General features: G+C 38.3%; 1 protein-coding gene across 1 annotated transcript in view; it reads right to left on the bottom strand.

Moving 5' to 3' along the window:
* The window catches only part of LOC106137994 (inactive dipeptidyl peptidase 10), a 126,320-nt gene that overhangs the window by 59,631 nt on the left and 40,862 nt on the right, over positions 1-25,827 (bottom strand). The window contains exon 3 of the mRNA XM_060951145.1: positions 20,197-20,404. Within this exon, the coding sequence (XP_060807128.1) occupies positions 20,197-20,404 (208 nt within the window). The remainder of the gene's footprint in view (positions 1-20,196; positions 20,405-25,827) is intronic.

Raw genomic sequence — 25,827 nt, 5'->3', positions numbered from 1 at the left:
TCTGACTTAGTCATGAGAGAGTTCATAATCTCTGTATGTACATATATACATACATATGTACATATGGTCACGTCTATATCCCTTGCGGGGTAGACAGAACCAACAGTCTTGAAAAGACTGAATGGCCAGGCCACGTTCAGCTATTTGGCTTATTGATAGAATTGAGAGATTCAAATAGTGACAAGTTTGTAAGCCTATCCCTTAGTCGCCTTTTGCGACATCCATGGGAAAGAGATGGAGTGGTTCTATTCTTTTTTGTATTGGTGCCGGGAACCACACGGCCCTGTATGTAATCTGCTGCAAATCGGAATGCCTACAAACATATTACCTATGTTCTAACAAACTAACATACATATTCGACAGTTACGAAGTGACTATAAATGAAAGGCCACGTTCATTTCGACTATAATGAATAAAGCTGAAAATACCCAAAACGTATTATTATCCTAATGACACTTATAGTATGATGGTTTCTGAATAATGACACCCATTCAGAACGCAGCCTTGTCTATCAAGTTCGGCTTTGTTCGCTAGAGGGCGCCACGAAGTCGCTCGGAGTCGGAGGTCGAGGCGAGCCCGTTAGGATGTCAAATGTGTTATTATATTTAGATGCGTACATACATATAATAAATATAAATATATACGGGACAAATTACACTGATTGAGTTAGCCTCGAAGTAAGTTCGAAACTTGTGTTACGAGATACTAACTGAACGATATTATATTTTATAATAAATACTTATATAGATAAATCTAAACATCCAAGACCCAGGCCAATTAGAGAAAGTTCGTTTCTCATCATGCCCTGACCGGGATTCGAACCCGGGACCTCCGGTGGCACAGACAAGCGCAATACTGCTGCGCCACAGAGGCCGTCAATAAGTTGTAGTAGTAGAGTAGTTTCTGTTTGGTCAGCTGGTTGACTGGTAGAGAATGCCAAACGGCATTAAGACCGCCTTTTGCACATTTTTGTTTTGTGCAATAAACTTTTAAATAAATAAATAAATTTAATCACGGCGTTACCCCTTACAGAGTAGACTTAACCATAGATCTAATTTAATATGATAAAAAGGAAGTCCTGGCAAAAGATTAGGTCAAGCATCTTATTACCTTAGTCGTATCTATAGTAGGTATAGAAGATATGTCCTACGCTAAGGTTTAAAAAAAAAGAAAACTTACATACATATACTCACGTCTATATCTCTTGCGGGGTAGACAGTGCCTACAGTCTCGAAAAGAATGAAAGCTGTAGTAATGGCTTCATGATGAAATTGAGATTCAGAAAGGTAACAGTTTGCTAGTACATTCTTATTTTAGGCGATAGGCTTATAAACTTGGGATTCTCCTTTTGGGCGATAGGCTAGCAACCTGTCACTATTTGAATCTCAATTCTATCATTAAGCCAAACAGCTGAACGTGGCCTGTCAGTCTTTCAATGCGGACGAAGTCGCGGGCGACCTCTAGTTATTTATAAATCTCTAAACCCCTTATTTGCCTACACATAAATCCTAAACACTATTAACCCACTATCATTACGTTTTACAATCTGTTGATCGCTATTTCCAATTTTCCGAACCAACGACGCGACATAACCACAAAACATGGAGAGTGTAAAGATTAAACAGTATGCGTAATAATGTGCCGTGTGGTTCCCGGCACCTATAGAAAAAAGAAATAGGATCACTCCATCTCTTTCCCATGGATGTCGTAAAAGCGATTAAGGGATAGGATTATAAACTTGGGATTCTTCTTTTAGGGACAACCTGTCACTATATGAAACAAGTCTATTAAGCCTAACAGCTGAACGTGGCCAATTAGTCTCTTCAAGACTGTTGGCTCTGTCTACCCCGCAAGGGATATAGACGTGATTATATAAATGAATGAACATGTGAAATTTCAGATCTCTAGACCTAATGGTTTAGCCTGTCAGTTGATATGTCAAACACTAACTGATTGCAATCGATGTAAAAAAAAAAGGCTTCAAAATAATATATTAATACATTTCTGTATAAATCCGGTCAGGTCAAGAGTATCCTAAACTGGTGAACTCGCAAAAATCTATACTAATATTATAAATTCTTCAATGATGCCCAAAATAACTATGCCACGCGGACGGAGTCGCGGGCACAGCTAGTTGAAAAATAAATGACGAAGCGAAAAAAGAAAGAGGTATGCAGGGATCGTGGCAAGTGGAAAGATGTAGTCTCTGCCTTGGGGGAAGAGACAAACTACACTGCAGCATTTTCATCGGACGTCAATTTATTAATATAGATCGTTTGAATCTAAATCGTGGACGAATGCACATTGTCTACATTAAAAAACATGAATGAATGTAGAACTAATTATGTCAATACGAATATTTCGTCAAAAATCCAATGTAAATAAAATCCAATGTACATTTCTGCATAATCGATGTTTTGTGTACCACCCTCTCGTAGTTTTTCAATATCGCATCCTAAACTTCTGTACGAGAAATTCGGCCTCAAAGGTCCTTATCGATAAATAAGCTTAGAACAAACGTTGTTTTGTATATATATAAAATACATAAATAAAACGTTTCTGGAACTACACGGCACCTGGATTTACACTAAGAGGGTTATGATTGTGTCTGAGAGAGATATGAAGTCTTCGTTCAAAGTTTAAGAGCTTATAGCTAACATAGTAACTTCGAGAACATTTGGTCCCGGCAATAAAATGAGGTGGAACTTTGAAATATTAACCAAACAATAGGAGTTTTATTGCTGTCGGTTTATGTTTGTTCATCGCGACATGTGTTCGTAAAAGCTACTAAGGGGATGGGGAGGGGGTCGGTGGTCGAATTGGTAAGGTGTCGGGTTAAAATGCGTGATGCGCAGAAAGGCACAAGTTCGAGTCCCACTTCGGCCATGTACCAGTGACTATTTTCGAAGTTATACATTACATAGTAGTAGTAGTAGTTAGACATTAGTTTGAATACTAACCGATGTTCTCACGGTGAGGGTAAACATTATGATGAAACTTGCACATTCAGGCAACTGATTTGTAACCATGGCCGGGATTCGAACCCGGAACCTCCAGTGTCACAGACGAGTGTACCACCGCTGCGCCACAGTCGCCGTCAAAACCTACAGACTCTTAATTATATATACGCAACCTTTCAAGAAGATTAACTCAGTAGATAACCCGTGAAGTGGTAACAAAGAACATACATACATACATATGGTTACGTCTATATCCCTTGCGGGGTAGACAGAGTTAACAGTCTTGAAAAGACTGAATGGCCACGTTCAGCTATTTGGCTTAATGATAGAATTGAGATTCAAATAGTGACAGGCTGCTAGGCCATCGCCTAAAAAAGAATCCCAAGTTTGTAAGCCTCCTTTAGTCGCCTTTTACGACATCCATGGGAAAGAGATAGGGTGGTCCTTTTATTTTGTATTGGTACCGTGAACCACACGGCAAGGTAACAAAGAAACAAGTGAGTTTATTTGTTTGGTAACAAAGAAACAAACAAACAAACTCACTTTCGCATTTTTAATATTAGAGCTATAAGTGGGGTCCAGGTCATGTAACATGTAACAATGGTATTCCCCGTGATCCCAATTGTACAGTATGCAATAAAAAACTAGTTTTACGATCTACGTGACTGAGAAATTTGTAGGATTTTTATATCATCCACTGTACCTACTTTGGAGACATAAATGTTGGTTTTGTGACACGCAAAGTTGCTGATGTGAATTATATAGAGGTATGATTGTAAAAGTTTATATGTATATATATTGTTAGCAGATATATTTTTCGTAGCCTATATAAGGGCTCGCCAACAGGGTTCGCCCTCTTTTGCCGCGCGACCGTCAAGCCGTCAACACGTCATCTTGGTGATATTTTTCCGTTTTATACCTATTCTATGCTTTCGTTCTTGTGATTTATAATTTAATTAAATAAATTCAATTGTTATTATTAAATAGTCTCGAAATATATTTTTTTTTTAATTAAAATATCCCTTCTGTGCTAAAATCAGAAGTGGGATAGGCCTTTAGCCCACAGCTGTCTATTTTAGTTAACAAGAACGAAAGCATAATTTTTACATTCTTGTATCTTTTTACTGTGTGTATTTTGTGTTGAGTGATTTTATTTGTCAGTTGTGATATTGAAATTTTGCGGCCAGTGTTAAACCGTAATAATTATGGCCGGCTCCAAACGTAAACATTCAAAAAGTAGGTCGCGTAGACATAAGTCACGTTCTAAAAGTAGGTCACGTTCGTTGCGCCGGAGCCTTTCACGTAGCCCTCCTCGGAATGTACCTTTGCCGGAGACAAGCAATAGTGATGGTTTAAATGCAATACAACAAAGTCTATGTCACGGTTGGATGCGTTAGAAAATAATAATCCGTCTCGTACTACCCTCGCTTGTAAAGAAAATGTCGTAAATTCTAATGAATCCGAATCACGTCGCAATAGCTATGAAGGTGTTAACTTGCGTAGTGCCCCCGTAGATACACAACGACACTCTTCCCTTGGTGACTGTGACGACAATACGTCACATGTTGACAGCACTCTGTCGACGGCGCAAGCGCTGGTTGACGCCATCAAAACATTGGCCCCCCCACGTACACATTATTACGTATCGAATTTTGATCCCGCTATACATGATATAGAGTCTTGGTTTGAAGAGGTGGATCGGGCTAAACTCGCTAACAATTGGGATGATCGTGAATGTTTATCGCGCGTGGCCGGTTGTTTAAAAGGCGATGCAAAAGCTTGGTTGAACGAGTGGGGTTCAAACGACCGGTCCTGGTCCAATTTCAAGCTAGATTTTCGATCGCTGTGTCCAAATAAATTAGACTACGCTAATATTTTATTTGACATAATGAATACTACATCAGATAAGTATAGCACGTATGCCGAATATGCGCGTCGTACTTTGCTTAGATTAAGAATAGTAAAAGGTTTAAGTGAAGAATTAATTACACAAATAACCATTCGAGGTATAACTGATGCACGAGTGCGCGCTGCAGCGGCTAACGCCAATCCGAGTCCCGAAAATTTGGTCTCGTTTTTATCTATTTATGTGAAACCTGGCCGCGGTAAACCAGATACTAAGCCTCAATTTAATAGAAAACGTGAATATTCTGACAATCCAAACAATAAATTCTCAACCTTCCAATGTAGTTTATGTGGCCAGGCGGGACATAAAAGTTATCGGTGTTATAAGAAACCGCGTCAATTTGATAATGATTCACCTACATCTACCGCCATTTTGTGTACATTTTGTAAAAAGCCCGGTCATACTCAAGATAAGTGTTTTGCTAAAGAAAGATCAGAGTCTCGCAATTAACGAAATGTCAATCTCTGTTCAGAGTTATCCCAAAATTCGTTGGAAACAAATAAAATGCAAGATGTACCTAGTTTCGGCAGTGTAAGGTATTCCTATAGATGTACTTATCGACAGCGGAACCATGAACGTATCTGTTACCATATCACATGTACTAAAATATTTTTCGTGCGCCTTAAAACCAACCAATTGTATATTAAAAGGTATTAGCAACCAAGAAATACCTGCAACTGCGTATGTTACTTTAACTATAGAATTTGATGAAATCTCTATAGAAGCTGATCTCGTGGTGGTTCCGTCGTCGTGTATGAATACGCCTATTATTATCGGTACGGATGTTTTGAACAGAGATGGAATAACATATGTACGATCTCGGTATAGACAATATTTGACTAGAACCCATTCATCCATGAGAAGATACGTGGCCGCGGTTAGTGAGACACCTCAAGTAAATACACCCCTTCAAGGTAATGTTCGCGATTATCTAATGGAGGTAATTAAAACATATTCAAACTTTTTATTACTGGTACAGCTACTACAACTGTAACTACAGGTAAGTTACACATTAACCTTACCAGTAATACCCCGGATTTGCTTAGCGATGTTTTGAAAACTCACACGGAAGCAGGTTTTTGTTAAACTTAAAAAGTATTTCTCCTTGACAACTGAAGTTGAGTACTTGGGTTGTGAATCAGTCGAGGTCAGGTTAGACCGAGCCCTAATAAAGTCAAAGCTTTAATAGATTCGCCAACTCCAGAAATTGTGAAGCAAGTCAGGCAATAACTAACTAATAACTATCCTACCAAAACGACACTAATCAGGTGAGCTCAGTCAGGAGTTTAATTTAAATGGGGTGCTGAACAAGAAGTGGTTCGTAAGGAACTTGTCGCTATTCTCACATAATCTTAAACCTGCTGAGCATAGAAGTGAACTACAGGAAGAACCTGTGGTCAGAAATGGTATGGAAGTTACAACTCATTCTCAATATTACAAAACATAAAACTAGGCAAACTTCCGCGCTTAATTAACTTTTAGGCATAGAGGCTGTTACTCCTGTCATAAGGTCATTATCATATGACGTCGTGCACAATGACTCTAATAAAAATAGAGGAGCGCGTCGTGAACTAAGTAGGTCTCAGGCTAATGATTTACTTCAATCACATCGTGCCTGACAGGATTCCTATGTCAACCGTCAAAGAGAGGCGCCAAAGCAATACAAACGCTCACCGCGTTATCTTGTAATTTTTATTAAGTTCTCAGTCAACAGGCAAAATGGACTCTGGAATGCGTGGTCCTTATAAAGTGACACGTGTTCTACCTGGTGGAAGGTACGAGCTGCGACTCTGTCTGGGTCGTATGGAAAGCCACCCAAGCTGCCGCAGAGTATATGGTGCCATGGCGAGGCGAGTGGTGCCCCGAATCTTGTGCTGCCTTCTTTGACAATGAGTTCAACAGAATATACCTGTTTCCTACAAAGCAATCATAGCCGTTTTTGTCATATTAGGTTCTTTTGGGGTCCCTTTAACTTACTCCCTTTAAATTCTTGCAAGTCATGACATTTTTCCCTTTCAGTTTTTGACAAATTTACTGACAAACACACTGACTGATGAATTGTAGAAGTATGATGAATAACGTTATGATTGTGGGAATAAAGCAGGTAGTAAGGGAGCCTTAACGGACAGACGTAGAGTTACGTGGTCCTGGACAGACGTAGAGTTACGTGGTCCTTTCCTCTCCCTGTGGACAGACGTAGAGTTACGTGGTCCTCTCTTCTCTATATGGACAGACGTAGAGTTACGTGGTCCTGGACAGACGTAGAGTTACGTGGTCCTTTGACATTGACAGACGTAGAGCTACGTGGTCAAATGTTATTTTCCCTTTGGCTTACAGACATAGTGCTATGTGGTCTGCCAAAGTATCAGTTATGTAGACAGACGTAGTGCTACGAGGTCTACATAACTAAAACTAACTGGTCGTGTGAACAGACGTAGAGCTACGTGGTTCACAGGGCTAATATATCTTTCTAGCTATTGTGGTACTGCCTACTAAACGATTCGGCGACTATGTGATCAGACGTAGAGCTACGTGGATCACGAGACCGCTTGTTTTTATAGTTCGTGCAGTGCCACAATACTACAATTTATTTCATTGTTACTATGCGTATATAGTTGCCTTGAATGTTACAGAGTTTCTAAATCCTGTTCGTTACTTTCAGATAATGATATTGATGACGACAGGATTGATCTACCAGCAGGAACCTCACGTGATGAGGTCGAGGACGACCTACGTCAGGAGAGGCCGTGTTAGCAGATATATTTTTCGTAGCCTATATAAGGGCTCGCCAACAGGGTTCGCCCTCTTTTGCCGCGCGACCGTCAAGCCGTCAACACGTCATCTTGGTGATATTTTTCCGTTTTATACCTATTCTATGCTTTCGTTCTTGTGATTTATAATTTAATTAAATAAATTCAATTGTTATTATTAAATAGTCTCGAAATATATTTTTTTTTTAATTAAAATATCCCTTCTGTGCTAAATATATATATATATATATATATATATATATATATATATATAGTCATATATATATATATATATATATATATATATATATATAGTCATATATATATATATATATATATATATATATATATATATATATATATATATATATATATATATATATGACTAGCTGTGCCCGCGACTATGTCCACGTGAAATAGTTATTTTGGGCACCATTGAAGCCGTCAAAGATGAATAATTGTCCCCGATTTTTTTTCACATTCTCCACTATTTCTTCGCTCCTAATAGTTGCAGCGTGATGTTATATAGCCTAAAGCCTTCCTCGATAAATGGTCTAATCAACACAAAAATAATTTTTCAATTCGAACCAAAAGTTGCTGAGATTAGCGCGTTCAAACAAACGAACAAACAAACTCTTCAGCTTTATAATATTAGTATAGATTGTAAAAGTCAGTCAAGAGGACAGCTCGTAAACTTGGGATACTTATTTTAGGCGATTGTACCAGTCTGTCATTAAGCTAAACGTAAGCTTCGTGAACGAATGTTGTGAAATATTAATGTCTTTGTCTATGTGCCGTGTGGTTCCCGGCACCAATAAAAAAAGGATAGGACTACTCCATCTCGTTCCCATGGATGACGTAAAAGGCGACTAAGAGATAGGCTTACAAACTTGGGATTCTTTTTTATGCGATGGGTAAGCAACCTGTCACTATTTGAATCTCAATTTTATCATTAAGCTAAATAGCTGAACGTGGCCATTCAATCTTTTCAAGACTGACTGCTCTGTCTACCCCGCAAGGGAAAAAGACGTGACCATATGTATGTATGTATGTATTACAATAAAGGCCACCTTGTATCCTATTTTGAAAATAAATGTTTTTCGTATTCCTAACATATCCAACAAAAACACACATAAAACTCTGCAAAGGTGCCTTACAATATCTGATAAAGGGTGGAAAAAAATAGAATAACTGAACAGTGAGGGTTTCCCAATATTATTCATGAGTCGAACCTTCCAATTGTGTCGAGGGTTAAGGACGGCATTACTTATGATCCAGTCAGTGCTATATTTTTTGCTATTGACATTTATATACGGCAGAAATCAGGGAGAGAAATTAAAAATCGATATCTTATTCAGAAAATAGACCATCGCAGGCACTTTTTCGCGTCATTGTAGATTTCAATAAATTTATAATTTATTGAAATGTACGAGTTTATTATATCTTATATACATATTTCGTATTTGTCAAAGTTTGAATTAGTGTGGTTCCCGGGACCAATAGAAAAAATAATAGGACCACTCCATCGCTTCCCATGGATGTAGTAAAAGGCGACTTAAGGATAGTCTTATAAACTTGAGATTCCTCTTCTGGAGGCGGTGGGGTAGCAACCTTTCACTTTTTGGATCTTAACTCTATCATTCAGCTAACTCATGGACACGTTCAACTGTTTGGCTCAATGATAGAATTGAGATTCAAATTGTAACAGGTTGCTAGCCCATCGCCTTAATGAAGAATCCCAAGTTTATAAGCCTATCCCTTACCTACCGGAAAGTATTTCATCTGAGCAAGTTGCGCGCGTATTCAGAACTACATTGTGGTCAGAAGGGTGTACTTTGGTATATAATACACTAGATGTGCCCGCGACTTCGTCCGCGAGGAATAGTTATTTTGGGCATTATTGAAACCCTCAAGGATGAATAATTTTCCCGGTTTTTTTTTCACATTTTCTAATATTTCTTTGCTCCTTATAGTTGCAGAGTGATGTTATATAGCCTAAAGCCTTTCTCGATAAATGGTCTATTCAACGCAAAAAGAATTTTTCAATTCGAACCAGTAGTTCCTGAGATTAGCGCGTTCAAACAAACAAACATACAAACGAACAAACTCTTCAGCTTTATAATATAAATATTAGTATAGATGTAGGATCCTATCCTTACAACGTAGTGACAATAAACTCGTGTTTGGCATTTCTTGTAAGACCGGCTTTGTTTGAATTTCATTGTGTTGACAATATTAAAAACCAAGTTATTATATTTAGGGGGATAAAGAGTGCTGAAAGAAAATAATAACATATATAAATATTTTACTTATTTTAAGAAAAGATGATACAGCCAAATTTGCCAGTAAATAAAATGGCCTTTGTGCGGCCTATCAGTCTTTTCAGGACAGTTGGCTCTGTCTACCCCGCAATGTATATAGACGTGACTATATGTATTTTCGTATGTATCTATGTATAAAAAATGAACAAATAAATAAATCTAGGATAATGTTATTAATATCTTATTTGTTTAGATATCTTTCTGAAATCCGCTGACAAACTCACCCCGCCCTCACCTCATCAGGTTTTTACGCCCCAGAATGCAATAACTCCCGAAAAGAGGATTTAATTGGACAGCCGTGGAGCGGTTCGATTCCCGGGGGGGATGAAATATGTATGTCTTGACGATATTCCCGGTAATATACCTTACCTGATCGTAAAATATTCTGTCTGTATGGAGTTGGAATCTGTATTTTTCTTTTTATTTGGTCAGCTAACTGGTTGACACAATTAATTCGTGAACAGAAAAATTCAACGTTGCCGTTTGGTTCCCGGCACCAATACAAAAAAGAATAGGACCACTCCGTCTCATTCCAATGGATGTCGTAAAAGGCGACTAAGGGATAGGCTTACAAACTTGGGATTCTTTTTCAGGCGATGGGCTAGCAACCTGTCACTATTTGAATGTCAATTCCATCATTAAGGCAAATAGCTGAACGTGGCTGTTCAGTCTTTTCAAGACTGTTGGCTCTGTCTACCCCTCAAGGGATATAGACGTGACCATATGTATGTATGTATGTAAAAATTAAACATATGTTTTTAAATTGAGCGAACACAGCTCGCGTATGTAAACGTACTTAATAGCTTACAGTAAAGTTAACCGTATAGGCCGTGTGGTTCCCGGCACAAATATAAAAAAACATTCTCACTCCATCTTTTTCCCACGAATGTCGTAAAAAGCGACTAAGGGATATAAGAGAACAATGTTTTTTAATTCATCTACACACGAATACCTAGTAAAATACATTCGTGCACTCTGCATATACACAAATTTTGATCGCATATCTCCTTTAATTCATTTTATATTTTACTAGCGACCCGCTCCGGCATTGCACGGGTGCAAAATTCGGAAAAAATTATACATAAAAACCTCCCTTTTGAATCACTCTACCTGTTACAAAAAACCGCATCAAAATCCGTTGCGTAATTTTAAAGATTTAAGCATACAGACAAACAGACTAAAATAGCGACTTTGTTTTATACTATGTAGTGATTTTAACTTGTATTTATACTTACTTATTGTTATAACAAGTGTTCAATAGTGTATGTTAAGAAAAGATTTTCTGATACTTTGCTTAATAGAAAATGCTAACAATGAATTGTGTACACTTTGTAGTTAAATAAATAAATGCATTTTCATTTTCATAACATCAAACAAAAAATATTATTATCTTTAAAAGAATAATCGTTTTTGAAACGGACAATGTTATCGGAGTTTTCGCTGTAGGTATCAAAATATAGCTTTTCAGGTTATGTATATATAGGTATTATACAGAACAAACAATGTACGTTTGTTCATCAGACGAGACATCAAATGTTTGTACAAAACAGACAGGGGGAATATTGTGTTTTTATGTTTAAGGTGTGTAGTGATAAAGACCATTTGAAAACATAATATTTTTTAAATTCATTCATGTTTTTTTTTTAATGTAGACAATGTGTTTTCGATTACGATTTAGATTCAAAAGATCTATATTTGTAAATTGACGTCCGGTGCTGCAGTGTAGTTTGTTCCACTTCTTCTACACCTGCGCTTTGGAAGCGGTAGTAGTTATAATTAGATTTATGTGATGTGACGCCAGTAAGTGATACCTTGTATACAATTTTGAAAATAAAATAAATCTAATCTAATAAAATATATGGCGCCGTGTGGTTCCCGGCACCAATAGAAACAAAAATAGGACCACTCCATCTCTCTCCCATGGATGTCGTAAAAGGCGACTAAGGGGTAGGTCTATAAACTTGGGATTCTTCTTTTAAGGCGATGGGCTAGCAACCTGCCACTGTTTGAATCTCAATTATATTTTAAAGCCGAATAGCTGAACGTGGCCTGTTAGTCTTTTCCAGACTGTTGGTTCTGTCTACCCCGCAAGGGATATAGACGTGATTATATGTATGTATGTATTTATATAATATTTCTATTGGTTTCGTGTGATTTTCGGCATCAATATAAAAAAGGAAAAAGACCACTCCATCCCGTTCTTGTGGATGTCGTAGATGTCTTCTACGATCGTTTTAACAAAAGGATTCATAACGTATTCAAATCGGACAACATTAAAAAAAAAAAGCATTCCAACATGTCTGAGATCTGTGCCAACCCTTAAAGCTCTTGTAACAAAACGAAAATATAACCACAATATTTCATCTTGACTTTTATGAAATCAATGCGAAAATGCTTTTGTGAAAATGATACATATATGTATGTATATACCGAATCATGAACACATACACATATCATGACTTTATCCCTTACCGTGTAGACAGAGTCAATTATTTCAAACGAAGGCATTGGCAGGTAGCCCATCGCCTAAAATAACAACCCGAAGTTTATTAACTTATCCTTGATTGACTTTTACAATCTGCAGTTAAATAGAAGCAGCTAGTATACAGATTTTTATATCTATAGGAGATATAAATGTATATATATATATATACCAACCTGTATTTGAATTTCAATTCTAGCATTAAACCAAATAGCTGTATGTGGCCTATCTATCTTTTCAAGACTGTAGGCTCTGTCTACCCTGCAAGGGATATGGACGTTATTCTATGTATGTATGTAATAATATACATATATACCTTTAAAAGTACCGAAATAACTGTATATGAGCTCTTCCTAGAACAATCTTAAGCAAAAAAAATAACATACTAAATTAGACGATAGTATATAATAAAGGGACGCTATCCAATCGATCTTCTGGACGTCCCATCCATCCCACCCTGAATCCTCTCCGTTATTTCTGTGTAACCTTTAAGCCGCCTACGCCTTGTTTTATTTTGTCTGCCTTTTTATAAACATCTTTACTCATTAATATATTTTTATATTATATACTAGCTGTTGCCCGCGACTTCGTCCGCGTTAATTTCGAGTTGACTCTTAATCATACAGTCAGATAATCTTAATAATAACACAATTCCCATCAAATCTGTCTACTTAATAATAACACAACTCCCATCAAATCTGTCTTTAAATTTAAATATGTTAACTCTGATAATATATTAAAGGCGTTCAAACAACTTAATTGGAAAAAGTCTGAAGACCATTGGGGTATGTCTGTTAGTATCATAAGTCAAATCATAGACATTATTGCATCTGATCTAGCTTTTATATTTAATGAATGTATTGATGAGGGTATTTTTCCAAATTTAATGAAATGTTGTAAATTAATACCTTTATTCAAAAAAGGGGAGAAAACAGTCCTTGGCAATTATAGACCCATTTCTATATTGCCAGTTTTGAGCAAGGTGTTTGAAAAGATGATGCTTAATCGAATGCAACAATATTTTAAAATCAATAACATTTTCCATTCCCAACAATATGGGTTCACTGCCGGGAAGTCCACCACTGATGCGGGAGTAGCACTTGTTACTCAAATCTATGAGGCGTGGGAGAGCTCACAGGATTCAGTTGGAGTCTTTTGCGATCTCTCTAAAGCATTTGATTGCGTAGATAATCAGACACTTTTGCGTAAACTTCGTCAATATGGGTTTGACCACAAATCAACTAAACTAATGGCATCCTATTTGACTGATAGGCTTCAAACTGTAGATATTAATGGAGTAAAGTCAAGCGGATCAAGCGTCTCAATGGGTGTTCCTCAGGGCTCAATTTTAGGACCATTCCTCTTCTTGGTATATGTCAATGACCTGCCTTTTATGGTGGAAAAACAGACGGGCATAGTGCTGTTTGCCGATGACACTTCTTTAATATTTAAATTAGATCGCCATAGCGAAAATGTAAGTTCGGTTAATAATATACTGTCGGCCATATCTATCTGGTTCTCAACCAACAATCTTCTTTTAAATGCTAATAAGACCCAATGCATTAAATTTACCCTTCCAAACGTAAGGCAGGCCAATACTGACATAACACTGGAAGGCCAGAAATTAGAATTTGTTGAAAATACAAAGTTTTTAGGAATTATAATTGATGCAAAGCTACAGTGGGGTGCTCATATTTCTAAACTTTCCAATAGACTTAGCTCTGCCGCTTATGCTGTTAGGAGGATCCGACAATTGACAGATGTAGCTACAGCTAGGCTTGTTTATTTCAGCTATTTTCATAGCTTGTTATCTTATGGTTTACTTTTATGGGGTAGCGCGGCTGATATACAAACTATTTTTATAATTCAGAAAAGGGCCGTTCGCGCAATTTACGGCTTAGGACCAAGAGACTCGTTAAGACAGCTCTTTAAGAAAATAAACATACCTACAGTAGCGTCCCAGTATATACATACATACATACATACATACAATCACGCCTCTTTCCCGGAGGGGTAGGCAGAGACTACCTCTTTCCACTTGCCACGATCTCTGCATACTTCTTTCGCTTCGTCCACATTCATAACTCTCTTCATACAAGCTCGGCGGTTTCGGGTACTTTTGACCTGACCCTTTACCAGGACGTCCTTAATTTGATCAAGATACGTTCGTCTAGGTCTTCCCACTCCGACCTTTCCCTCCACACTCTCCTTGTATATCTGCTTAGTCAACCTGCTTTCATTCATCCTCTCCACATGACCGAACCATCTTAACATACCCTTTTCTATTCCTGTAACTACATCTTCTTTCACATCACAACATTCCCTTATCACGCTGTTCCTTATCCTGTCACTCAATTTCACACCCATCATACTCCTTAACGCTCTCATTTCCACTGCATTTATTCTGCTTTCATGCTTCTTTTGCCATACCCAACTTTCACTCCCATACATTAATGTCGGGACCAACACGCCCCTGTGCACAGCCAGTCGAGCCTTTTTGGATAGTTTCTGACTGCTCATAAAGGCATGCAAAGCTCCATTCACCATGTTCCCCGCGTTCACTCTCCTTTCAATATCACTATCATACTTGCCATCTGATGTAAACTTTGATCCTAGATATACAAACTCTTTCACTTGCTCCACTTTTTCTCCTCCAATCAAAATATTACATGCTGTCATTTCTTTCTCCATTTCAAAAACCAGTGTTTTAGTTTTACTTACGTTCACTTTCATTCCTTTCTCTTTTAAAGCTTCATGCATACAGTTTACCATCTCCTGTAACTCCTCCGCTGATGACGCCAGTATAACCTGATCGTCGGCATAGAGCAGACATTTGACGAGTAACTCATTCATCCTTAATCCACTTTTAGACTCTTTCAAATCTGTCAAACAGCTATCCATAAATAGGTTGAACAGCCACGGTGACGCAACACATCCTTGCCTAACGCCTTTCTCAATCTTAAACCACTCAGTGTGCGCTCCGTTTATCCTGACACAAGCACTCGAATCCTCATATAAGGATTTCAGTGCTCGTATTAAGAGACTGCTCACCCCATGCATAGAAAGTGCTGACCACAATTCATTCCTCTCAACTCTGTCATAGGCCTTTTCCAGATCTACGAATGTGCAATAGACTTTTTGACTCTTGGCCAAAAACTTTTCGGCTATGCACCGCAAGGAAAAGACCTGATCAGTACATCCCATTCCCTTTCGAAATCCCGCTTGAGCATCCCATATTTTGTCATCAGTTTCATTCCTGACTCTATTAATCAATACCTTAGCATACAATTTGCCGACGACGCTAAGCAGGCTTATACCACGATAATTTTTGCAGTCCAGCTGTGACCCTTTTCCTTTGTAAAGTGGCACGATAACAGCCTTACACCAATCTTTTGGTACTCGGCCGCTTCTCCAACACAAATTGAAAAGGCAGTACAACTGACTAGCTACTACGCCTTTTCCTGCTTTAAGCATCTCGACCGACACTCTATCACACCCAGCAGCCTTTCCCGCTTTCATACTCTTAAGTGCTTCCACAATTTCGAACATTTCAATTTCGCCTTCCATCTCATTCTCTTTTTCTTCGCTATAGCAGAAATCTTTCTTATTTCCTTCCTTTTTTTCAAATAAACTTTCAAAATAGTCCTTCCATATCTTTAGTACACATTCTTCTCCTTTCACAACGCTACCATCCTGGCATCTGATCCTAGTCAGCTCTCTGGTTATAGTATTTCCTCGGGCTGACCTTACGGATTTCCAGAATACTTTCAGATTTGACTGAAAGTCTTCTGATAGCCTTTTATCAAAATCCTCTTTATACTCTTCTTTCTTTCTAATCACAGCTTTCTTAACCAAATCTTTCATTTTCTTATATTCCTTACGTGCTTCATTCACATCTTCATCTATAACCTCTTGCATTCTTAAGTTAGCTTTTGCTGCTAACAAATCCAGCCATGCTTTCTTCTTTAATCGCACAAGTTCTTGCACATCTTTACTCATCCACGCATTTTTGTGATTTTTTCCTTTCCTTCTTCTACTTACACCACACACTTCAACAGCTACTTTCACAATTCTTTCTTTAAATTCCTTCCATCCATCTTCAATATCGCTCATTTCCTCTAAATCTTCAAATTCATCCTTCAGTCTATTAATATACTTCTTACCTACATCCATATCTTGCAAATTTTCTACTTTTACTCTTTCCAAAGCGCTGGTTTGCTCCCTTACCCTGTGCCGCCAGCGATTGAAGATACCCCTTATCCGGGATATCACCAGTAAATGGTCCGAGTCAATGCCAGCACCGCGATATGCACGGGTATCCAGCACTTTGTTCTTCAATCTTTCATCTACAATCACAAAGTCTATCATACTTTTTAAAATACCTTCCACTCTTGTGTAGGTGTGGATCTCTTTATGTTGAAACATTGAGTTCGACACAAAAAGATCCCACTCTAGACAAATTTCTAATACACTTCTTCCATTATCATTCACCTTTTCGTCACCAAACGCACCAAGCACCTTTTCATATCCATCACGCTTTACACCCACCCATCCATTAAAATCACCTAACATAATAATCTTCTCATTTGGCTTGGTAACTTTCAATACTTCTCTTACACTATTCCAGAACTCCTCGTTTTCGCTTTTTGCTGATGTTGTACCCCTCGAACCCACATCCCAAGGTGCATAAACACCTAGAACGAAGATCCGAGTGATTCCAACTTTCAGCCTAATCCATAGAAGACGAGGGCTGACACACTCATACTCATTCACGCACTCAGCCATTCGTGCAGAAAGAATTAGACCGACCCCTTGACAGCCTCGGCTGGTACTGGAAATTCCAGACCAATACGCCGTGTAAGGGCCGTGCTGCGTCGCGTCGCATCCTTTCCGCTTCGTTTCATTCACGCACAACACATCCAAACGTCTTTCATCCATCATCTGGCATACTTCCTCAATCTTATCCTTCATTCCTCCTCTTACATTCATCGTCGCAAAGCGGCTTTCAGCAGACCGCATACCGCTCCCGCCGGGAACGAGACGTGATGGGGTGCGGACACCATCGCCGCCATCTAGGTGCTCTTTCAAAAAATTTGCATCCATGCGATTCCCACGAGACGCTAGGGAAAAATTTTGTCCGCCCCAGCAGAGCCCCGCATGCCAGGGTAAGGCTAGCCATTACCTGGGGGTCGCCCAACCCCATGGCGGAAGTGGCACGCTCGAGACTAGGCTCGCCCCTAGCCATGCATCCATCGGCGCGGCAGACCTTAGATTGGCAGGGATTTACATTAAAGAGGAATCCCAAGTCTATCCCTTAGTCGGCTCTTACGACATCCGTGGGAAAGAGATGGAGTGGTCCTATTCTTTTGTAATGGTGCCGGGAACCACACGGCTTATTATATCCCAGTATATTTTTGATCTTATAATGTATGTTAGGAAAAATACCTCTTTTTTTCAAAAAGTTAGTGCCACAACTGATAGAAATTTACGTAATAAACATAAATTAGTCATGCCGTTTCATAGGCTTAGCAAAGTCAGTAAATCATTTATGGGGAACTGTATACGATTTTATAATAGGTTGCCGGAGTCTGTTCTTGATATGCCCAACCGAAAATTCAAAGATTATGTAAAAAAAGTACTTTGTGAGAAGGCTTATTATAGGACTGATGATTACCTTAATGATAAAAACATCTGGCTCGAGCTTGGCACAGGAACCTCGTAATTAATTGTAGTTTGATTTGATCTTAAATCAAAATTCAGTACACTCTGTACATAAATCTTTTTAAAATTGGCAATCCATAAAATATATACATATATATATATATATTTTTCTTTTTTCAATATTCAATCTCATATATAAATCTGAACAATGTATTCTCTCGTCCACATTCTATTCTAAGTTTAATTAATATTGTAAAGTTGACGTTGTTGAAGAAAATGCTGCAGTGCAGTTTGTTACCGCTTCTTCTGCACTGACGCCTTGGAAGCGGCAGTAAACTTAGTTTTTAAGTAATTTATTTGACGTCAACCAATGTTGTTAAACAATACGTTTTGACAATTATTAAGCGATATGTAGTATCCTATAATAATGAATAAAAATTTTGAATTTTGAATTTGAATTTGAGATACAGACAGACAGACAGACAAAAAATGTAAAAAAAAAATTCTCTATCCGTTTCAGTCAAAATATTGAATGTACAGTAAATATTTTTTCCGTTTTATTATATGTAGTATTTTGATTTTCAGTCTTTTAAATAAAATACTCAAACAATACAAAAAAAATATCTTGTAATTGTTGGGATTCGAACTTGGACCGCCAACTTCACAGTCTCACAGGCTAACCACTGGACCATCGAGGCCGTTGCGTTGATGGCGAAATTAAAGTAGACTACAAACATATGGTCACGTCTATATCCCTTGCGGGGTAGTCAGAGCCAACAGGCTTAAAAAGACTGAATGGCCACGTTCAGCTATTTGACTTAATGATAGAATTGAGATTCAAAAAGTGATAGGTTAATCGCCCATCGCCTAAAAAAGAATCCCAAGTTTGTAAGCCCATCCCTTAGTCGCCTTTCACTTATATTTATATGTTATAGGTATAATGCTGTCGTATAATGATAAATGACTTTGAATTTTTAATTTCATAACTTATTTGCAGGCAAACTGATGCCTTGAGTTCATTCAAATGTCGATAACTTTTTTTTAGTGAACCGATTTTGATGAAACAAACTTTAAATGTTATTCTGAGTTAAAACAAAGCAATTGGTAAAAGTTTGAAGTAAATCGGTTCAGTACTTTCGGAGATAATCGTGATCATACATACAGACAGACAAGAAATTCAAAAAAAATATTTTTGCTTTCTATTATTCATTCTAAGTGTCCCTCTATCCATTTCAGTCAAAAATACTAAATGTACAGACAAAATATTTTTACTGTTTTATTATATGTATAGAATGTCCCTCTATCCATTTCAGTCAAAAATACTAAATGTACAGACAAAATATTTTTACTGTTTTATTATATGTATAGATTATATTTATATTCATGCGGGAATCTTTATTACTGCAAAGGCGACTATAATTTACTATAAACACCACCACAAACAATTAATAGAAATACATTGGAACAATTACAAGGGAACTGGCAACATTGACCGGCGTAGACGTGCTACGAGACAATACTACGAATCGCTACGACGTTAATATTATGTCTACGACACCAAATTTTGCTGTTAGGCTTAATGATGGAATTGAGTTTCAAATAGTGACAGGTTGCTAGCCTATCGCTTAAAGAAGAATCCCAAGTTTATAAGCCTATTGTTGCCTTTTACGACAACCACGAGAACGAGATGGACCGTCCTATTCTTTTTTGAATAGGTGCCGGGAACCACACGGCTGTCCATTTGTATACATTCGCTTAATATTCCGTTTTCACGTGTTCGCGTTTACAACGGTTACCGTTACAGAATAGAAATGAGTTTTGGACAGAATACGGTTAAAATAAACATACAAGTAATTTAAGTCTTGTAAACACTGGGTTATCGTTTTGTGTGTTCGCCATCTTACATAAATTAAAAGCAAAACGTTCCATTTTCAAATACTCGAATACCATGCGATAAAATGACTGTTAAATAATTCGAATTTGCATTTAAAAAAAAAACGATCCAATTTCAAATACTTGAGAGCTAGCTGCAATGGAATAGCATTACAAAATTAAACTGTTATAAAATTTACATTCGAATTTTAATTAGAAAAAAGAATATTCCAATTTCAAATACCTGATAACCACGTGCCATTGAACGGTTTGTAGTGGTGCGTGGTGACGTCCCTCAGCGTAGGCCGCTTGCCCCTCAGTCGGCCGCCGTCGCCCGCCGGGGTAAGAAGTGCTATGCTGAACACGATGAGTCCTAGGACTGCGGCGATCACAAGCAGGGCGATCAGGATCCCGCGCCAATTGCGCTGGGTCGGTGTGGCCGCTGCTAGTTCCTGGAAAGAATGATTAATAAATAAATATATTAGAGACAGTTTTTTTTTTAAATATATACGCGACAAATTACACAGATTGAGTTAGCCTCGAAGTAAGTTCGAAACTTGTGTTACGAGATACTAACTCAACGAAACTATATTTTATAATAAATACTTATATGGATAAACATCCAAGACCCAGGCCAATCAGAAAAAGTTCTTTTCCCATCATGCCCTGGCCAGGATTCGAACCCGGGACCTCCGGTGTCACAGACAAGCGTAGCTAGCAAGCAACCGCTGAGCCACAGAGGCCGTCAAATAGATTACATAGATTGAGTTGGCCTCGAAGTAAGTTTGAGAGTTGTGTTACGAGTTAACTAAACGATACTATATCTTCTATACTTATAATAAATCTGTAGAGAGGTCAATTCTGTACATGGAATATATTTTCAAAATAACTATCAGGGGGTGATTAGTGATCGATACTGATGCCAAAAATGCAATCAGTAAAATTTTTGTCTGTCTGTCTGTCTGTCTGTATGTTCTTTATAGAAACAAAAACTACTTGACGGATTTTAACGAAACTTGGTACAGTTATTCTTCATACTCCTGAGCAGGTTATAGTATACTTTTCATTACGCTACAATCACTAGGAGCAGAGCAGTGAAAGGAAATGTTGGGAAAACGGGAGAAGTTACTTGATTTTTTAAGCTTCCGTCGCGTGTGCAGCCTTAATGGTTAAAGATACAGCGAAACCATGTATAACGGAAATATTCTACATAAAATTATTAAAAAAGTATCCCAAGACAGGATAAGTCTATTTTTTATGGTTGACTCACAATAACACGTGTAATTCCTAATAGCTTAGCAGTTCGGAGATTTCTGATTATATTTCTTTACTCTGAAGTTTATAATACCAATATCACTCACACTCATTCGTAATTCTTAAAAATTAATATAAGTACCTGTTCAATAAAAAAGAATCATCGAAATCGGTATAGAAACACCAAACTTATACATGAAATAATTTACCCTAACAAGCCATCGCGCGTAAATACTGAATCATGCTATAAGGATTATTTTTGCGTAACGGTTGCCGCGCTCGACGCGGCTAGCGGCGGCAGGGTATAAAAGGGGCAGGAGGTGAGCGCAAGCTTCATGACCAAGGCAGCCAGGGGAGACCTCATGCAGTTCTCTCCTCCAGCCTCCCCCTGAGGACGAAAATCGGGATCTACCATACGTACGTCAGATCCCGCCTCACGTACGCGGCCCCGGCGTGGTACGCATTCTGCTCTAAGACCAACAGGAGAAGACTCAGCGCCCAAGAGAACCAAAGTCTCAGAGCAGTCGTCGGAGCCCCGCGCTACGTGAGGAACTCGACGATCCTCAGGGACCTGAAGTGGGAGAACTAGATATTCGAGAGGGCGGACGCGTCATCAGTCATCACACAGCCACCTGCGCGGCATCGCGCCGCTCCACGCCCGCCCTCCGGGCCGTCGGGTGAAACTCTCCCCTCGCTGCCTTGCGGCAGTCGTCGACCAGTGACGACGCCGCCACCGATGGGAACTCCCAGTGTATGAAGTCGTGAAGACCTAGGCCAGGCCAGCCACGGCCAGTCACGGCCGCCCCATCGACCTGCCTACAGTCGTAGGCAGCGATGATGCCATTGAAGAGGGCCAAAAGCCCTGACCAATCTACTCCGACTCCCCTAAGGGAGTATGGGAAGACCCGGAGACGGCAAGATAGTATTGCACAGGCGTTTCAACTTTATTTTCATTTCTTTTTCTTTTGTAAGTTGTAGGTACATATTTCTGGGTATAATTCTATTAGAATATTTTTTTTAGTTTAAATAGGCACTTAGATTTATCTATACTAATATTATAAAACTGAAGAGTTAGTTTATTGTTTGAATTTGCTAATCTCAAGAACTACTGGTTCGATTTGAAAGATTATTTTTGTGTTGAATAGACCATTTATCGAGGAAGGCTTTAGGCTATATAACGTCTAGCTGCAACTATTACGAGCGAAGAAATAATGGAAAATGTGAAAAAAATCGGGGAAGGAGCATCCTTGAGGGCTTCAATGATGCCCAAAATAACTATTCCACGTGGACGAAGTCGCAGGCACAGCTAGTTTTATAATAAATACTTATAAGTATAGATACCTAAACATTCAGGAATCAGGCCAATCAGAGAAAGTTCGTTTTTCAAATGAAGTGAATAAAATTTGCTTTGTGATTGAACCAACACACGTTAACATTATTAAATCACGTCTTTATCCTTTCGGGGTAGACAGAGTTAACAGACTCGCAAGGACTGAAAGGCTACGTTCAGCTGTATGGCTTAATGATGGAATTAATATTAATATATAATTATATATTATATTAATATATATTAATAGTAACAGGTTGCTAGCGCGTCGCTTAAAAGATGAATGCCAATTGGCCTATTCCTAAATCGTCTTTTACGACATTCATGGGACAGAGATAGAGTGGTTCTATTGTAAAGTGCTGGGAACTTATCATCCCGGTAAAAACTATAGGTACTGTTGGGACTTGCGAAAAATCCTGTATTTTTTGTAGGTAGCGCTACATTCGCGCGAGTAGGCGCAGAATTCGCGCTAGCGAAACTGCGGGTAAGAGCTAGTTCAAATTCAACATACATACATACATATGATCACGTCTATATCCCTAGCGGGGTAGACAGAGCCATCAGTCTTTTCAAGTGAAGAAAAAGAGTGATAGAATTGAGATTCAAATAGTGACAGGTTGCTATAGTAGAACCGCCTAAATGAGTCCTCGCCCGCGGAGTACAGGGGCGAGGGGGTATGACGACGAAGGGGAACGAAAGAGGTGCGGGCGGCGGTCGAGCGTAGCGTGTAATACAAGGGGCGAAATGTTACTGGACATTTCTTGAGATATGTGACGTCATAGTGGTTAGCGGCAAACAGGTGAAGATTTTTATTAAAAAAATAATAATGGCTATACAAAATTTGAATGAAACAACTGTAAACTATACAACGTGTTCCTTTTGTTATCCCATAACTCCATGGTATCAACGAGACCACGTACATGAATTAAATAGCATAAGCATTTTTCGATTATTGTTATTTTCAAATTTTTATTTTTCATACAAAACAATTCGATAAAAATGTGATTTTATGATATATAGGTATGATATGTAGGTAAAAAAAAGGTAATAAAGTTATGTATGTAATATTTATTTATGCAAAATTTATCAAAATTATAAATCAATCACTTATGTCCATAATATCACTATCACTGGAACTTGATTCTTCACTTTCACAACAGCCATCATCAGAATCATCAGAATTAAAAATTATTATTATTAATTATTTTTTAATAGTATTTAGGTATTTCCACCTCCACGATGTGATATTTGGCTGTTCGATAAGGAGTTTCCTTTTAGATCCGCATTTCTTAAATTTAAAACCTAGATCATGTAATAATAGCCTTAAATATTCCCTGCCGCAGTGTAATATATTCTCTTCTCTAAGTACAGCGTTCAAAGTTTTCAGAGTAGGTATTTTTTTGAAAATTGTGTAAAACTGAGTGACTTTTCTTCTTACCACTCCTTTTGTGAAATCGTCTATTTCCACTCTTTTTCTACGAACCTGTTTTGGTTTTCTCGGTGATTTAAATCTCTCGTTGTCATTTAATGCTTTCCCTTGTTGTACAATTCTAGATACAGTCTTTTCTGATAGTCCAGTAACTTCTGCTACAGTTTTATTTAAAGGTATATCTTGTTTATATTCATCAGAATTTGGGTCGAGTTTCTTTTTTCTAAAATATTCATATACGTTAAACGCCATTTGTTTGCACTGACTATTAATTCTATGTCCGAAAATATTTCGACTCATCTTGAGAATGTAATCTCATGTATAATTTTCACAAGGCGTCCGCAACTGTCAACACGTGTGATCGCTAACCGCGTAGCGAGCGAACTGAGTTTTTACAAGAATGCGCCCGCCGCCCGCACCTCTCTCGGTCCCCTTCGTCGTCATACCCCCGCGCCCCTGTACTCCGCGGGCGAGGACTCATTTAGGCGGTTCTACTATAGCCCATCGCCTAAAAGAGGAATCCCAAGTTTATATCCCTTAGTCGCCTTTTACGACATCCGTGGGAAAGAGATGGAGTGGTCCTATTCTTTTTTGTAATGGTGCCGGGAACCATACGGCAAATTCAAAACTTTCATTATTATGGGACATTTCTAGAGCACTTAATAATTGTCATAACTTTTAGTATCACAAAATTAGTTGACGAAAAAGAAATTACTTAAAACTATGTTCGTCAGAAAAAGCGTCAGAGCAGTAGAAGCGGTAACAAACTGCACTGTATCATTTTCTTTATAATCATAATAATCAGTGTAAAATAAAGTCACGGTCACACTCACAGGCAGCATGCACACATACTTAATCCTTTTACGTAGTTATATATAAACATTGTAACGCAGAAACCTCACAATAGTGAGTCTATTAACGGACCTGTTTGTTCGAGTTTATTGAAAACTAGAGGCCGCCCGCGTCTTCGTCCGCGTGGAATCGTTCCCGCTGGGACTCTCGAGATAAAAAGCCGATAAGTTATTCTGGGTCTTCAGCTACCTACATACCAAATTTCATCTTAATTCAAGATTCAAGACTGTCGGCTCTGTCTACCCCGCCAGGGATATAGACGTGACCATATGTATGTATGTATCACTAAAAAAATTCTCATCCGATATTTATTTAAACCGGTATCGATCGAAGGCGGCGCGGCGCGGGGTGGGCGAGTCTAATTATAGCGTCCCCTTATCCCGGTTCGATCCCGAATTTGCGTGATATCGTTCGAAACCATTACAATATGGGACGCCAAAAACGGGCATAATTGTATGTCATTATTGTATACTAGCTGTGCCCGCGACTTCGTCCGCGTGGAATAGTTATTTTGGGCATCATTGAGCCCTCAAGGATGAATAATTTTCCCCGTTTTTTTCTTTCACATTTTCCATTATTTCTTCTTCTTCCTAAGCGTTGCAGCGTGATGTTATACAGCCTAAAGCTTTCCTCGATAAATGGTCTATTCAACTCAAAAATAATTTTTCAATTCGAAATAGAAGTTCTTGAGATTAGCGCGTTCAAACAAACTCTTTAGCTTTATAATATTAGTATAGATTTATTACATTCATATGTAAATGGCTGCCCGCATAAATAGCAAATAGAATAGATAGATAGAGTGATCCTCACTCTATCTCTTTTCCATGGATGTCGTAAAAGGCGACTAAGGGCATATCGCTTAGTCGCCTATTGCGTCATCCATGAATAAAGAGTTGGAGTGGTCCTATTATTTTGTTTTCATATTGGTGCCGGGAACCACACGGCTACTCAGATCGACTACTACAACATAAAAGTTTGTACAAGAAATAAATTTATTTCCCTCGATGTTTAAA

The sequence above is a fragment of the Amyelois transitella genome, chromosome 24 (assembly GCF_032362555.1).
Source record: "Amyelois transitella isolate CPQ chromosome 24, ilAmyTran1.1, whole genome shotgun sequence".
Lineage (NCBI taxonomy): Eukaryota > Metazoa > Arthropoda > Insecta > Lepidoptera > Pyralidae > Amyelois > Amyelois transitella.
This window is presented reverse-complemented; position numbering and strand designations above follow the sequence as displayed.